The sequence below is a fragment of the Mus caroli genome, unplaced genomic scaffold, assembly GCF_978045245.1.
Source record: "Mus caroli unplaced genomic scaffold, Mus_caroli_1 scaffold_5, whole genome shotgun sequence".
In the NCBI taxonomy this organism is placed as follows: Eukaryota; Metazoa; Chordata; class Mammalia; order Rodentia; family Muridae; genus Mus; species Mus caroli.
The window spans coordinates 139043305-139060965 of record NW_028227260.1 but is presented as its reverse complement, the minus strand read 5'-3'; the positions used below and the strand labels follow the sequence as shown (position 1 = coordinate 139060965).

At 39.3% G+C, this 17661-nt stretch overlaps 1 protein-coding gene across 1 annotated transcript in view; it reads right to left on the bottom strand.

Annotated features, from left to right (window-relative positions):
- Slc9a7 (solute carrier family 9 member A7) overlaps positions 1–17661 on the bottom strand; it is a 202315-nt gene that overhangs the window by 11011 nt on the left and 173643 nt on the right. Inside the window, 1 exon segment of the mRNA XM_085838246.1 lies at positions 6791–6873. Coding sequence (XP_085694372.1) covers positions 6791–6873 — 83 coding nt within the window.

Here is a 17661-nt window from a genome sequence, read left to right as displayed (position 1 = left end):
CACAAAATAGAAGCAGAAGGTACTCTACCCAATTCATTCTATGAAGCCACAATTACTCTGATACCTAAATCACAGAAAGACCCAACAAAGAAAGAGAACTTCAGACCAATTTCCCTTATGAATATCTATGGAAAAATACTCAATAAAATCCTCACAAACCAAATCCAAGAACACATCAAAATGATCATCCATCATGACCAAGTAGGCTTCATCCCAGGGATGCAGGGATGGCTTAATATACGGAAATCCATCAACGTAATCCATTATATAAACTAACTCAAAGACAAAAGTCTCATGATCACATTAGATGCTTAGAAAGCATTTGACAAAATCCAACACCCCTTCAAGATAAAAGTTTTGGAAAGATCAGGAATTCCAGGCCCATATCTAAACATAATAAAAGCAATCTACATCAAACCAGTAGCCAACATGAAACTAAATGGAGAGAAGCTGGAAGCAATCCCACTAAAATCAGGGACTAGACAAGGCTGCCCACTTTCTCCATACCTATTCAATATAGTATTTGAAGTCCTAGCCAGAGCAATTCGACAACAAAAGAAGATAAAGGGGATACAAATTGTAAAGGAAGAAGTCAAAATATCACTGTTTGCAGATGATATGATAGTATATATTAAGTGGCCCTAAAAATTCCACCAGAGAACTCCTAAACCTGATAAACAGCTTCAGCGCAGTTGCTGGATATAAAATTAACTCAAACAAATTAGTGGCCTTTCTCTACACATCCTGTATAAACAGGATGAGAAAGAAATTAGGAAAAAAACACCCTTCTCAATAGTCTCAAATAATATAAAATACCTTGGAAGTGACTCTTAATTAAGGAAGTGAAAAATCTGTATAACAAGAACTTCAAGTCTCTGGAGAAAGAAATTGAAGAAGATCTCAGAAGATGGAAAGATCTCCCATACTCATGGATTGGCAGGATTAATATAGTGAAAATGGTTTTCCTGCCGAAAGCAATCTACAGATTCATTGCAATCCCTATCAGAATTCCAACTCAATTCTTCACTGAGTTACAAAGGGAAATTTGCAAATTCATCTGGAATAACAAAAAACCTAGGAGAGCAAAAACTATTCTCAACAATAAAAGAACCTCTGGGGGAATCACCATGCTTGACCTCAAGATGTACTACAGAGTAATTGTGATTAAAAAAAAAAAAACTGCATGGTACTGGTACAGTGACACACAGGTAGACCAATGGAATAGAATTGAAGACCCAGAAATGAATCCACACACCTATGGTCACTTGATATTTGACAAGGGGTCTGAAACCATCCAGTGGAAAAAGACAGCATTTTCAACAAATGGTGCTGGCACAACTGGCGTTTATCATATAGAAGAATGAGAATTGACCCATTCTTATCTCCTTGTACAAAGCTCAACTCTAAGTGGATCAAAGAACTCCACATAAAACCAGAGACACTGAAAATTATAGAGGAGAAAGTGGGGAAAACCCTCAAAAATAAGGGCACAGGGGAAAAATTCCTAAACAGAACAATGGCCTGTGCTGTATGATCAAGAATGGACAAATGGGACATCATAAAATTACAAAGCTTCTGTGGGGCAAAAGATACTGTCAACAAGACAGAAAGGCAACCACCAGATTGGGAAAGAATTTTTACCAATTCTAAATCTGATAGGGGACTAATATCCAATATATACAAAGAGCTCTAGAAGCTGAACTCTAGAAATTAAAATAACCCCATTAAAAAATGGGGCTCAGAGCTAAAGAAAGAATTCTCAACTGAGGAATACCAAATGGCTGAGAAGCACCTGAAAAAATGTTCAACATCCTTAATCATCAGGGAAATGCAAATAGGATCAAAAATTCAGATGGCAGCAGATGCTGGCGAGGATGTGGAGAAAGAGGAACACTCCTCCATTGTTGGTGGGATTGCAAGCTGGTACAACCACTCTGGAAATCATTCTGGCAGTTCCTCAGAAAACTGGACACAGTACTACCAGCAGATACAGCAATACCTCTCCTAGGCATATACCCAGAAGATGCTCCAACATGTAAAAAGGACACATGCTCCACTATGTTCATAGCAGCCCTATTCATAATAGCCAGAAGCTTGAAAGAACCCAGATGTCCCTTAACAGAGGAATGGATACAGAAAATGTGGTACATTTACACAATGGAGTAATACTCAGCAATTAAAAATGATGAATTCATGAAATTCTTAGACAAATGGATGGATCTGGAGGATATCATCCTGAGTGAGGTAACCCAATCACAAAAGAACTCACATGATATGCTCTCACTGATAAGTGGATATTAGCCCTGAAACAGAATATCCAAGATACAATTTTCAAAACACATGAAACTCAAGAAAAAGGAATACGAAAGTGTGGATAGTTCGTCCCTCCTTAGAATGGGGAACAAAATACCCTGGAAGGATTTACAGAAACAAAATTTGGAGCTGAGACAGAAGAAAGGACCATCCAGAGACTGCCCCACCTATTCTTCACTATACACAACTATTCATTACACTTGAGTTGGTGGGGGCATTATTTTCTGAAAAACTTGAGACAAGGACTTACTTAGTCCAGGCTGGCCTTCGACTCCTGATTCTCTTGCCATAGGCATGCAGCAAACAATTTATTTTTAATTTCCAAGATTTTTTCTTTCCTTCTTCAACTATTTTCTAATAATTTGCCCTCATTTCATGACTGGAAGAAAAACCTTTCATTTATTTCTAAAATTTCTATGTTTTGGGTGTTTCTTTTTTTTTCCTACTAAGACAAGTTCCCACACCCAGAAGATAACAAGCTGGCCTGTTACTCATTATTTAGCCTATGCTGGCCTGTAACTCATGGCAATTCTTCTGCCTCAGCCACCCTAAGTGCTGAAATTGGGTGTTTACATCATCATCATCATCATCATCCCTAGTTAGAAGCTTTTAAGAGTAAACATCAGCAATTGTTTAATTACTTCAGCATTCCTACTCCCTCGTGTATTTTTTCAGTCTCTTAGCTCATCAGGCACAATGAAGACTCTATTACGATTTTAAACAAGAACAGGGATGGTTACCCTGGGCACAAAAATCTTTGGTGTCTGTTTCTCTACTAACACCCCTCCCTATCAAGGGTTTCTGCTTTCTCCAGATGTTTAAGGACTGAGGAAAAACTCATCGTTACTACTTAACCTCTTAACAAGAAGAAACTGTGATAGGTGTTCCCAACAGTCTTGAGTAATTATCTAAGCAAACTGGCTAAGACTCACTTTTATCTTTGACTGTATTTTGCCTGCAGTAATTCCTTCTACCTTTCTTTTCCTTTCCAAATAACCAAAAATAACTCTTTTGTCATTTCTGTGAGGCCTTGGAATAGAAGGAAGAGTATGCAGACACTGAGCCTTTCATTTTAAACTGAAAGTTTGTCTGCCCCATATTAAGGCCTGTGGGAAAGGAGGCTCTGGAGACCTGTGGAAGTAATTCGTAATTCATGTTCAACTCAACTCTCATTTTTTTGAGATGTTGTCTCATGTTGCCTGGATTGGTCTCTGTAACTTTTTGAATGAGAATGGCTCCATAGGATCAAATATCTGAATGTTATGATCCCAGGTTGCAGAAATGTTTGGGAAGGATTAGGAGATGTGGCCTTGTTGAAGGAGTTATGTCACTGGTGGTGGACTTCATGATTTCAAAAGCCCAAGCTATTTGCAGTTAGCTCTCTCTCTCTCTTCTCTCTCTCTTCTCTCTCTTCTCTTCTCTTCTCTTCTCTCTCTCCATATATATATATATATATATATATATATATATATATATATATATATATATATATATATATCTTGCTTGTGGATCAGATGTAAGTTCTTTCTCAGCTACTGCTTCAGCACCTGCCTGTTGCCATGCTCCCACCACAATGGTCATGGGCTCTAACTAACGCTCTGAAACTTCCAATAAACTCTTCTTTGGTCATGGTAACTTAGCACAGCAATAAAAAAGTAACTAAGACACTCTCCACTCACTATATACTCCAGAAAGTTGCTATGGAGCCTAGACTAATTCTGAATTCATGTTCCTTCTGCTTAGACGCCATGGTTACAGGTGGGCACTACCATATCATGCCTGCCCAAATTTTCTTCTCATAATAGCAAAATTAAATGTTCTGGATTTGTGGTGATGAGGAAGTAGGATGAATCATGGATAACTTCCTCATCTAAGCATCTAAGCAGACTGTGCCTGCTTTAGTTTCTGTTCCCTGAATTAAGAAGTAGAAACCCAAAATTCTCCAAATTTAAACTCAGATGGAACTTTAGAGCTTACTTCTGTTTCTTTTCAAAGAATCAATTATCACTTTACCATTTGTTCTTCCTCAGATGCTCTTCAATATTGCCTATCCTCTCCAAGCCCAAGGAACAACATGCTTTGTGGATTACCATTTAGGCCAATTCACATGGTTTTAAAGAAATCTCTGGAAGTTCTGTTTCAGATAATAGCAAATATGGCAATTTGGACTAGCCTTTCTATTAAGTACAATGAGAAATTCTAGACAATGAAAATGAAACAAGGCAAAGGCCTTTGCTTAATAGCTTCAGAAAATGACCAAGGCAATGAAAAGGGCGGAAGACCAGCAGGAGAACATCAAATATATGAGCCTGACCTTTGTCAAGCCCCAGTTTCCCTCAAGCTCAGCAGAGCATCTGGCATCCTCAGATGAGACAGGCTGAGACTAATAGAAACTGGAGTTTGAAGGCCTACTGAAGAAAAAGATGTGAACATACCAAGCTTTATGTTGGAACCCTAGATAAAAGTGCAAAGAGAAAACAAACTAACCCTCATAGGAACTGAATCTGGCTTCAAATCTCCTTTCTTGCTGGTTAGGGAAAGGTGACCTGGAATTGCTATTGTTTAGATCTAGCTGTACAGCATCCTAAATTGAAATTTTTAAATCATTTCTGAAAGATGACATCATACAGAACATCTGAAGTTATCTCTAGATGTGGTCCTTGCTCATGTTTGTCACTCAGCTAAAGAAAACATACACACGGGAGATAAAGAATCTAGACTCTAAAGATAATTTAGGAAATTGGCTTTACGACTGAGACAGGCAATTATTTCTGGAGCAGGACACAAAAGATACTAACCAGAACAGGATTAATCAACCAGATTAAGAGTTTCTGTTCCTCAAAAGATTTAATTTGGAAAGTGAATAGACAATGTATAAATTGGGAGATGATATATTATCATATATAACCAGAAAAAGGTGAATATTCAGATACATAATATACTCTTACCAATCAGTAAGAAAAATTCAGATAGCACAATAGACAAATGTACAAGAAATGTAAAGAAACATTTCATAAAGAAAATAAACAACGGCCAGTAAACATGTGAAGAGAGTCCTCAATTCTGTGAGCTGTCACAGAAATATAAATTAGGGCCACAATAAATTATACAATAAAAGTCAAAAGAATGATAATAACAACTGTTGGCAAATATGTGGAACAACTGGAACTTTCAGACACAAGAAATGCATGAAATAGTATCACCACCTTGGAAAACTGTCTTGTAATATTGAACCTACACATGCCTTGTGCCTTAGCAACTTTCCTCCTAGTCCCACTGAAAACACACAGTATATCAGGGATATGAAAGAATAAGAATGTTCACAGAAGTTTTCTTCAAAAAGGCAATAATTCAATGTTCATCAATAATAGAATGATAAATTGTGGGGTAGATATACAATGAAACACTATGCAGCAATAAAAGCAAATGAGCTAGAGCTAAACACAACATGGATGAATCATACAAAAAAAGAGATATGAAAATAGATATACACAGTATAACCATATATATATATATGCAATATTTTCAGTTATATATACATGTATAATATATGCTTGTGTACTTATATATAATTGAAAAACAAATAAAACCATTAAACATTATAAAAGTCAAAAACTGAAAAAATGATGTGGCTACACTTGAGGAGGAAGAATAATACTGCTTTATGCCAGGTTCCATGTTTTGTGACTGATTTAATGTTAAATGAGTGTGTTTATTTTGAGACAGGGTCTTATACAGCTCAGGCTGGCTTTGAACTCATTATGTAGTCCAGGCTTGGCATTATCTTCTAGCCTTCCTGCCACCACCTTTTGTGTGCTGGGATTACAAGCTTATGCTTGTACACTTGACTCTTAGTGTGTATATTGACTGAGAACATTTATAATTTGGATATGTTTCTCTTCATCTTTTATACTTTGGGAGAAGATTGCTTTAACATTTTCAATGTCTTAAAAATATTCATAATAAGCCATCTACCCATTTGGTCACTATATCAATTCAAAATATCATTCAGGTTTAACTATTTTCTTTTATTTGACTTGACAAGAATAATATGTACCCTGCATATGGCCCTATTATGCCAGGATAACATTAGATATAATTGGCCAAATTTCACCAATAAGAATAATCCTTACCACAAGGATGTCCCAAGACTCTGTTCCCTTCCAGAGTTAAGGGAAGATGACTGTATAATTTTAACTAGTTTACCTACAAAGATACAAAGCTTTTGAGAGCCATATAAGTCGGCCAGACTATAGATTAACTGTTCTCCTGAAATGTCCATATTCCTCTTGGTTAGAGTAATGTTCACCTTGACTACCTATGATTGAAAGATCAATGCATTTGTCCCGAGAGAAGACTGAGTATGCTTTCCCTGTGCACACCTTTCCTTATTCATCAGGAGTGTCACCCACTGACCATTCAACAAGTGGCTGTTGTCACCAATGTCTCCTGAGCCCAGATAAATGTAAAAGGATACTTATGATCAAAGATGTACCACAGCCTGAATATCCATGCACTTTCCTGCTTTGTCCGGCTTCCTCCAACAGAATCCATGCCATCCTAGAAGAAACCAGAGAACACTAATTAGGGAAAGGTGCACTGAGAGAAGAGGGAAAGGCTAGTTTTAAATCCCTAACTCTTGTGTTTTGCCAGAGCCTTGCACAAGCTAGGCCATTGCTCTCAACATGGGTTCATATAACTAAGTCAACTACAACTTTCACAGAGCTAGAACTCACTATACACTACCACAGCTTCAAAGATGCAGCTCTTGGTGGTAGAGAATTTATATTGGATGTAAAGGGCCTTGAGTTCAATGTCTAGAACCACACCTGCAGAGATATATTGAGAGGCAAAATGCTAGCAGAAATGAAGCAAACCCAAAAGGGAAAAAAAAATCAATTCCCAAAGAAAAAAAGGCCTAGTCATATTTGTAGGTAGATGGAGACAATATTAGTATAAACTGCCTTTTGGCATTTTTATTTTAATTTCCCTCCAAGTACCTTTAGGGAGTTAATTACCTTACAGTGGTTTAAATCCTTGTAGGACAAAATTGGCATCGCCAATAGTAAAGAAAGCTTAAGTAAAATCAACTTTCCAGGTTTTCCCAATGTTGGCTTAGAAAACAACAGTGCTGAGCTTCCTAATAAACTAACCTAGGTGCTCTTTGTGGTCCTAGTCCAGGTTCCCAGGTAACAGGACTACACATCTCTCTACTAGCTTTAGGAGGCAGTGGCCAGGGAAATAAGAACCAGGCTACAAATTATGGAATTTTTATCTCTTATAAAATAGCAAGTTCCTCTCAAATGTTTTCAACACTTAATTTTCAATATCTGTAAGATCAGGCATTCATTTGAGGTTTAAGATGTCTTTTCTATACAAGTAGTCTATAAGCAGTACAACTGATATAAAGGTTAGATTGACTTCATCAGCTTGAGGGCACTGTCAGGGGGTTCTATATTGCTGGATGACAGGCTCTCCACGTACAAGTGAAACACACCTATTTTTTATCACCATCCTTTTTAATACCACAGAGAAGGTCAAGTGTGCAAAAGAGGCATAATCAGCAATATATACTGAAACTGCAACCAAAACTACAATGAATGCTGAATCACAGAGAGAGTCATTCTGTGGTGGTAACAGAGGTAGTCAGGGATATTCAAGAAGATGAATATATAGGATAGCCTTCTCTATGATATGAGCAAGCAGTATTTAAATTCCACCATCAAAGCTCATTTTAAAAATAGTTACCATGGTATTTGAGGAATACATACCGATGGATATGGAATTGGACTTAATACACATTTCTGTGGTTGAGAAACTAACACAAATCAATTTTATTTTAAAGTTTTATATCCAGGTAGGAGAAAAAGGACAGAAAAAAAGTCTCCATTTTTGATACCAATTGTTTCTCTAAGTAACTACTAATTAATGGCAATGCTAGAAAGATTTTTAAATGCTACATGACTGATTGAAAATTATAATTCTCTAGGGGGGAAAACACTAAATATTTCTTTGGAAGTTATTTAAAAAGATTTACCCTCTCTCCTCTTCGTGTGTGTGTGTGTGTGTACGTGTGTGTGTGTGTGTGTGTGTGTGTACGTGTGTACCTATGGATCCTCTGTAGCTCCAGTTACAGATGGTGCATGGGTACCCAGAACTGAAGGATCTTTAGAGCAGCAAGTGTTCTTTTCTGCTGAGCCATCTCTCCATTCGCACAAAATTGTACTTAGGAAAATTATGCACATCATCAAGGACACTATGAAGCAGGAGCTTCTTAAACTTTTTCCATTTGTGTCTTCTTTCCATCTAGAAATATTTTACATGGCCCTAGTTATATATAAAATCAAATACTTACACATAATAAATCATAAAGAGACTTATCTTAAAATAGTTCTTTGATATACACATAATTTAACATTTCTAATATTAAATGTGAAATGAATTTTCATGTAAGAGAGATGGATGTGCTTATTTTAATATAAATCATGGCTGAGTATTTGATAAGTGTTCTAATTTTATAATTGTTAATGTAGGGGATGCTGTTTCACATGAACATATAGCACAAAACATAAAAGTATGCTATGGTACATTTCAGAAACTGCTGGAAATTCTATCTAAACCTAAGTCAAAATTCATCTATTTTTTTTTCCACACAAAAACTCAAAATGGAAGAAAACTAAGCCACAAGGCATAAGAGTAAATTAGGAAAAAATCCGAAGTGCTAACTTTTTAAAGTTTAGTCATTTCTAGCTCCAAAGAGATGGTGCCAGAGGCATGATTAGGGACAGGAAGAACTTTGCTCTACATATACTGCCTTTGAGGAAATCAGGACAGGTTTCAACTACTTTAGTGCCCAGAAGTCACTCCTGTGGACTTGAAACCACACAGAGCTGACGGGGTAGCCACTGCAGAGACAAGTAGGGCTTCTTTCCCCTGTACTTGTAGACTGAGGTGCCCATTCCCTCATTGTCCATAAAACAAATAGAACTTCATTCTGTCATCACATCCTCCATACTTTCCCTCCAGAATGGCGCATATCACATCTTTAGCTCAGGCCACTTCTAGAGCCTAGCACACTCCTTCCTTCCTTTTACTCTAATACACCCATACCAGTGGTACTGGTTAATCTTCCTGTTCAATCCCTAATAATCTTTCAAGTCTCTACAAGTTTGGCTTCTCTGGGAAATGTTTTATAGGAACTCCAAGAAGTGTACATGTGAACACCAATGCCCCCCTCAAAGGATGCTGGATCCTGATTGTGTTGTTCTTTTGCTGTTTGAGCCGAGACAAGTTACCTCACCTTTCTGTGCTTCAGTGAGCATATTAACTAGAAAATATTATTACTTACCTTATAGGATCATTATGTGGTTGTGATACTGCTATATGACTAAGAAATATATATTTGGTTTTTCCCACTCCATAACACAAAACTCCTAAAACTCTTGTGATTTCCTAAGCAAAGAAGATTATTATTTTGTTATTTATATTAAGTAGGGTTCAACCATGCCTGAGTTTATGTTATCAAGGTCATTTTTAGAATCTGAGAACTGGTCATCAAAAAACCCAATTATGTGACTAAGAATCAACATTTAGTTCTAGCCCCAACCTCCAAGAAGGGAAGTAGGAGTGGGGATATAGTCCCTTCCTTGGAAGTGTATTATCTCTTAATAAACCATCTGATTCTTCTGTAACTATGTGTCTGATCAATGCTTTAGTCTGTGATGCAAAAACCTGGAAGTCCTCTAGAAGTACCCTCTAAACCCTGGTATCTACTAATACTATCTGGCAAAGCAAGTTAGAAGGTGAGACTTACATTTCTAATCTCCTAAAGTTTATACTCATTCTGGGGCCACATGAGAAGAGCCACTTCAAAGTATAGGCACAGGTTAGGCAGTTAAGAGGCATTGCAGTGCCTATCACTTGAAAAGTCTTATAGCATGATAATCTATCTGGCCCTAAGCCAAGGTTAGAAATTAGCCCTCTTAAATATAAGAAAACATTGAGTTATCAAGGTCCAGTGTAAAAGCATATACCACCTGCATTCCACAGCAGCTGACTGGCAAGGACTAATAACCTTAAAGGAAGTTAGAGCCTTTCCCTCCACACCTCCTACAAGCATGCCTTCCCCAGAAATCCTTCCCTCTAGCCTTTATGTCTACTCCTTTCACTTTCCCCAAGGCTGATGAGCATAGTGGGTACAAGGTTGAAAGAGTGCTATCTGGGCACTTACTTTTGGCCATATGCCTAAACAACCTTTAGGCATCAAAACGTTAGAGGAACCCATTGTGCAGACATCCATATGGGGTCAATGGCACAGTGACCACTGCCCCTTTGCACACCACTGCCTCTCTGGACTTATCTGCCCTGTGAAAGTTTCACCTGCTTCTCCCCAGCCTCCTCCCTTTTGACCCTCTTTACTAACTGCTATATACTTCTCTACTGCTTTCCTATGTATTGTAGACAATCCATTCCCTAATAGCAGCCTCCAAGGTAGTAAGAAACTTCTTTGAACAAGAAATCCAGGAGTGGGAGAGACTACCTATTTTTACTTTAATTTGGATGGTAAACTGAAATAGGAAAAAGAGAGAGAGAGACCACAGATATTATGCTAGCAATCTTCTTCTCTGAAAAACCAGCTACTTGGGCCTTTTAATAGTCTCTCATGCAAGAAATCAATTTCACTGATATGCATAGTGTACTGGCTATTTTTGTGTCAACTTGACACAGCTGGAGTTATCACAGAGAAAGGAGCTTCAGTTGAGGAAATGCCTCCATGAGATCCAACTGTAAGGCATTTTCTCAATTAGTGATCAAGGGGGAAAGGCCCCTTGTGAGTGGGACCATCTCTGGGCTGGTAGTCTTGGGTTCTATAAGAGAGTAGGCTGAGCAAGCCAGGGGAGGCAAGCCAGTAAAGAACATCCCTCCATGGCCTCTGTATCAGCTCCTGCTCCCTGACCTGTCTGAGTTCCAGTCCTGACTTCCTTTGGTGATGAACAGCAGCATGGAAGTGTAAGCCGAATAAACCCTTTCCTCCTCAACTTGCTTCTTGGTCATGATGTTTGTGCAGGAATAGAAACCCTGACTAAGACAAATTGGTACCAGGAGTGGGGTATTCCTGTGACAACCTGACCATGTTTTGGGGAGGACTGTGGAAGGACTTTGGAACTTTGGGCTTGAAGATCCATTCGTTGTTAAGAGCTCTGTCAGATGTTGTGTAGGAGCTTGGAAGATAATGCTAAGAACAGTGCAGAAGATGGAGGCCTGGTTTGTGAAATTTCAGGGGGAAAATTAAAGACTCTCTTCAGGGCCATTGCTGTTTTTATTGTGAAGATTTTGTAGTTCTGGTTAGCTGGGGCTGAAGAATCAGCTGTGATTAACAAGATACCAGAACTACTAAAGCAAAAACTTTGCATTACTGGGACTATTGATGCTGGTTAGCTGGAGCTAAGAAATTAGCAGTGATTAAGAAGAGACCAGCATCGTTGAGGTGACATCTTCTGGGAAGTGTTTTCTGAAAGCACAAAGAGGCTGTGTTCCAGAGATAGGCAAGGTTGTACTCCTTCTGCAGTGGGACTTGGTAATGTGTAAGGGTCACCTAGGTGGTACTGGTTTTGAAGGCATGAAGGGGTCACGCAGAGCAGCTGAGGCTCGGCACTGTGAGAGGCCATGGAAGGCCATTGGTGAAGGTGCAGCCTCAGTTGCAATTGATGGCCCAGGACTGAAGGGGTCATGCAGTGTTTTGGAAATGCCAGTACCACGAGATGACCACCAAGAGCAGCAGCAGCAGTGGAGTACAGGCATCTGGAGCCCAGAGGACGACGTGTGTGCTACAAAGGGCATGGCTGGAGAAGTGACCCAAGCCCTTGGAGGAGCCCAGAAGATCGTGAGTTGGATCCCAGACGTTGGACGGTTGGAGATTGATTTTTGCTTTGATTGTGACTGTGCCCTGATATTTTCCCTCTTGAAGGAAGAAACTGTTTTAGTGGAGCCCACAGTTAAGAGACTTTTAATTGTAAAAAGACTTTGGATTTTAAAAGAGATGGATATTTTAAAGAGATTGAAAATTTAAGAATATGTAAAGACTGTGGGACTTTTAAAGTTATTTAGATCTCGGGGATGAATAAGAATATAAGGGTTGAGGCTTACTAGTGATATGTTTGTGTGTCAAGTTGACAAGGGGTCAATTGTACTGGCTATTTTTGTGTCAACTTGACACAGCTGGAGTTATCACAGAGAAAGGAGCTTCAGTTGAGGAAATGCCTCCATGAGATCCAGCTGTAAGGCATTTTCTCAATTAGTGATCAAGGGGGAAAGGCCCCTTGTGAGTGGGACCATCCCTGGGCTGGTAGTCTTGGGTTCTATAAGAGAGTAGGCTGAGCAAGCCAGGGGAGGCAAGCCAGTAAAGAACATCCCTCCATGGCCTCTGTATCAGCTCCTGCTCCCTGACCTGTCTGAGTTCCAGTCCTGACTTCCTTTGGTGATGAACAGCAGCATGGAAGTGTAAGCCGAATAAACCCTTTCCTCCTCAACTTGCTTCTTGGTCATGATGTTTGTGCAGAAATAGAAACCCTGACTAAGACACATAGTAAGGGCTTGTCTCCAAGTCATTGGAAAGTTATTGGGAGACATGGTCCCTGGAGTGGCACTAGTGACTTATTCAAACTCTAGCCAAGTATGAGTAAACCTAGAAGGGTTATAGGCTCAAACTAGTGTTTCTAACTCTGACAAGCTATGCTCAGTTCATTAGGTAGTAGATGGAATAGGAAGATGGACTAACTCATCAGGTCTTGAGGACTTTGCACCTGACACAAAGGGTTACCTTTCCAGACATGAGAAATCCTGAAGTGGAAACTTAAGGGTTCTTTGGAATGTCAGTTGTGCTGGATGGTGTGTTGTTGGGGCAAACACATGAAGGAGTGTTTTCCTGAAATAGACACAGGTGAAAGGCTATGGCAGATTCATAAAGGAGCGTTTTTGCTAAAGCAGACACAGGAGAAAGGATGTTCTGCTAAAGCAAGCACATAAAAGGACACATGATAAAGGATTCTTTGCTTCCTACACACATGTATTGGTCTGCCTTACATTATATAGTTGAGCTCCATTTGTTAGGACTACATGAGAAAAATGCACCAAAAAACTTCTGGTGGTGTGCTACAGTTTCTTGCTGCTTCCTCAAACTTGGGCTGATTGACAGAGGGATGTTAGCTGAGACAGATTCATGTGCTAAGGCAATACATATGGTGAGGCAAGACCTGTGGAGGATGTTTGGAGGGAGTATAAAAAGGACTCAATGGACAGTGACTAAGGCTGAGCTAGGCTTACTTATAGAGCTAGCTGTGCAATGTTGTTGGTCTCTCATCTTCACTGATCTTCTCTTCCCTGAGAGAGGCACAGCCAAGAACTTCTGGCATTCCTCCTGGTCCCCCTCTGACTTGTGCTGAGGCTAAAGCCTCGCTGTCTCTGCTAGTTGTGTCACTGCTGTTACTAAACTGGACTGCTGGTACTTCCATGAAGTGTTTGTAAGTGGATCAAGCTGCCTCTGCTGATCTGTGAACTGAACTGCCGATTTCCAGACAACACAGATGGGAGTTGCTCCAAGGAAACATTTCTAAACAGGTCCACTTCCCCACCACACCACACCCCAGATCCTTTCATTCCCATTACCTCTGGTGGGTGGTGGGTAACAAGGGAAGTTAAAGCGTTTAAGAACTATCATTAAAAACACGTTTTGAAAAAAAATTAAACTTATACCCTCCATTTCTTGTGTTTCCCTTAAGTTCCCTTACTACAATACACTGTCAAAATTGGAGTAAGTTTGTTTGATCCTGATAACTTAAAGAAAAAGAGGTGACCATATTCCTATAACACTGTCTATAGCCCAATATAAACTTACTGATGGGAGATTTGGATAAAAGGATCTAAACTTGATTCTGCTTAGATCCATAAGGGGAAACAGAAGCTCAGGGAGGGAGGAAACTAAAAGATATACAAACAGAAGCTCATAATCCTATTCAGAACACATACCCTCCCAGATCAGGATCCAAATAGCTCAGCTCACAACCATTCTATGGAGCTAAAGATGCAACAGGACAATAATCTTCTTGCATCAATAAAAAAATGTATTAAGACACCTGTTACTTGAGCCGGGTGTGGTGGTGCCCGCCATTAATCCCAGCACTTGGTAGGCAGAGGCAGGCGAATTTCTGAGTTCGAGGCCAGCCAGGTCTACAGAGAGAGTTCCAGGACAGCCAGGGAAACACAGAGAAACCCTGTCTCAAAAAACCAAAACAAAACAAAAGCAAATAAAAAAACTAAGAAAAAGAAAAAAGTAGTAGAAGAAAAACTGTTACTTATAATAAAATCAGAGCAGTTACTCAAGGGAAGAAGAAAACCCTACTGGGTTATCCAACAGGCTAGTTGAGGTCTTCCGAAAGTTAAGGTTACCTCAATTTCCTCTCCCCACATCTACTGTCTCTTTTCTTTTGCATGCTGACCAGAACCTAAGTATGTCTTTTCTGGTACTTTGGGTTGCCTTGATTTTTCTCTAAAATCTCCTTCCCTGAGTGACATGTGGCAGACCTCTATGTTAGTAACTCAAGTGGTAGGAGGACATTTGTCTTTCCTTCCTCCATACTCCTTTTCTGGGCAACTGCTGGGATTTACAATTTCCCTGCCTTGGAAGTTTTTTTGTTTGTTTGTTTTTAAATTTATTTATTTTATGTAAATGAATGCTTGCCTGCATATATATTTGTGTAGCATGTGTGTGCCTGATGCCCAAAGAGGTCAGAACAGGGCTGTAGGATCTCCTAAAACTAGAGTTTGGGTGGTTATAAGCCACAATATGAACGCTGGGAACTGAACCCAGGTCCTCTGGAAGAGCAGCCAATGTTTCTAAATGCTCAGCCACCTCTCTAGCCTTAGAAGTTTTTCTTTTAAGATCTAATAAATTGCCTTTGAGCTTCTGTTTGAGTCTTAAACTCTTAAACTAAGAATACTAAAATGAGAGCTGATTTCCATGCTATCTCTGATAACTCCAATGGGATGCTTCAGAATTCTGGTAACAAGCAGGGATTGAACTCAGATCTTCAAGCTTGTCATGAAGCACCATTGCTTCTTAAATGCAAAAATAGTCTTATTTATATAACCAGTAGTTGTAACCTTACTTTATGTTTTGAATTTCATCAATGGTTTTCTTTTAGCATTTTGGCATGGTATATACTAAATGATAACAACTTTGCATTTTAAATTTATTTTACTATTGGATTCTTCTTGTAATTGCTCTTTTGTGTTTTGTCACATTCTCAATATGTAGCTCTCAGTATGTTGACTTATTTTTTGACAGCTTGAGGGGTATCATTCCTAAACTCTAAAATTAAATTGATGACAACAACTGCCTTCCAAGACCATTGACCCTAGACATGACAACAACAACCCCTCACCCCCTGAGAGGGGTTACCTAAGTTGCAAAAGAAATGCTAGTTCACAGTCAACAGGATATAGCAGTTCCAGGCTAAAGTCCTGTGCTGCAGGGATTTCAAGCAATCTCTATGACACGGGATCTTCTCTGACAGGTAAGTAGAAGAGGGAGAGAGTTCACAGTCCTTCCTAGTCAACAGCATAGAAATAGTTATAGAAGATGCAGCACCATCCTTCAAATCCAACCCTCTAAAACTCCAGGGTCCACAGCTCTCAGAGGAGAATTGAGGCAGGAGAAAAGGGCAGAGAAGGTGGATGTGAAAGACCTTACAAAATTACTATATGGGAAAAAAAACAAAGCTTACAAAGTGGAAGGGCAGAAACTCTCAGCACAGAACTTATTAAAATAGCTGGTGCAAGTTGGCACTCCAGGTAACCCATAGCTCCTTATAATACTCAAATAAGTACAGAGATTTAAATTTTACTGATACATGAAGTTATAAGTAGAACTGGATGTTCTGACCATGTGTGGAAAAGCCTGCACTATCCAAATGAACCAAAAAGCTCACACTATGTAAATGTGCCCTTAAGGTCACAAAAACAACCCAACTATGTATAGCAGGATCATATGAGTTACTAAACATTCTCTTTGCTCTGGCCCACTTCTTCTCTCTTCTATTAATAAACTATCTCTCCTACAACAGTATATCTCTGCTCAATTCTTTGTTCTGTAGCACAAAACTGGAACTGGAAGCCCTCCAGAGGTGTCATCCTATCCCACTATCAGACAATATCCCATGAGCAGTGGAGTAAATACCAGTGACAACTTGAATGAGCTTGCAAATGGTTTCTCAGCCAAGGCCCAGAACTACCACACTTTGACTCTGGCTCTGTATCCAAGAATCCAGCTGAGTCCACCATATTTCTAATGTATTGAACTTCCAGCCAACAAAATGGTACCATTTCAAGGCATGAACTTTGAGGTACCTTGTTATAACAGCCCCCATAGGCTATGAGAGAGCAGAAGAGCAAATCAAGTCATTAGATTTGGGCCTTTCTTTTGTCAAGAACTCAAGCCAACTAAGCACTCAGTATGATAACCAGGAAGTTACAAACCAGGAAGAGCAAATGAGGTCCTCAACCATGGTTCATGGCATGGCCCTGACTCATTATCCAGTCAAGTCCAGTCATGCAGGACAAAAAACATCTTTCTTTTCTATGTGTATTCCTAGAGCCTGAAAGTTCTGACAACTTAATATGCATTCAATAAACATCCTTCAAGTGGCTGAATAAATTCAAATCACTACAATGCTTCTAGAAAAACAAACAAACTAGCATAAAAGGGAAATCAAGGGACCAAAGAAGGCATATTTAAGAAAAAAAGAAAATGAGTCCCAGGTCTATAATCCCTGCACCAGAAGGCAGTGGCAGATGGCCTCAGTTTGAAGCCAGCCTGGTCTACACAGTGAGTTCCAGGACAGCAAGGGCTATGTAAAGAGACTGTGTCTAAAAAGAAAAAGAAAAGAAAAGAAAAGAAGGAATGAAAAACTGGAGGTGAAGAATAGTAATAGAGTAGTAATGCTGAAGGACTTCAGCAAGTGTTTGAAGTTAAAATTTTGGGTGGCTAAAGTATCAGGTTTCAGCCAATGGGAGGTTCCAGGGACAAATGAATCCAACTTGCTCACAAAGTTCTCAATGAATACAACTCTAAACAGTTGATTTTCAATGGTTCTCACTATCTCTGCACAAACACAGGTGTATACACACACACATACACACACTTTTCCTTTCCTCCACACTCCATTAGCACATCCATTTCTGTACTGATGTGACATAGGCAGCAGTCATGCCCGGAATTATCCAGAGGGGCCTTACCAATGAGTGATCTTCTGGAAAACTTGAGGAAGGAAGAGAATGTGTGTCAGCATGTCT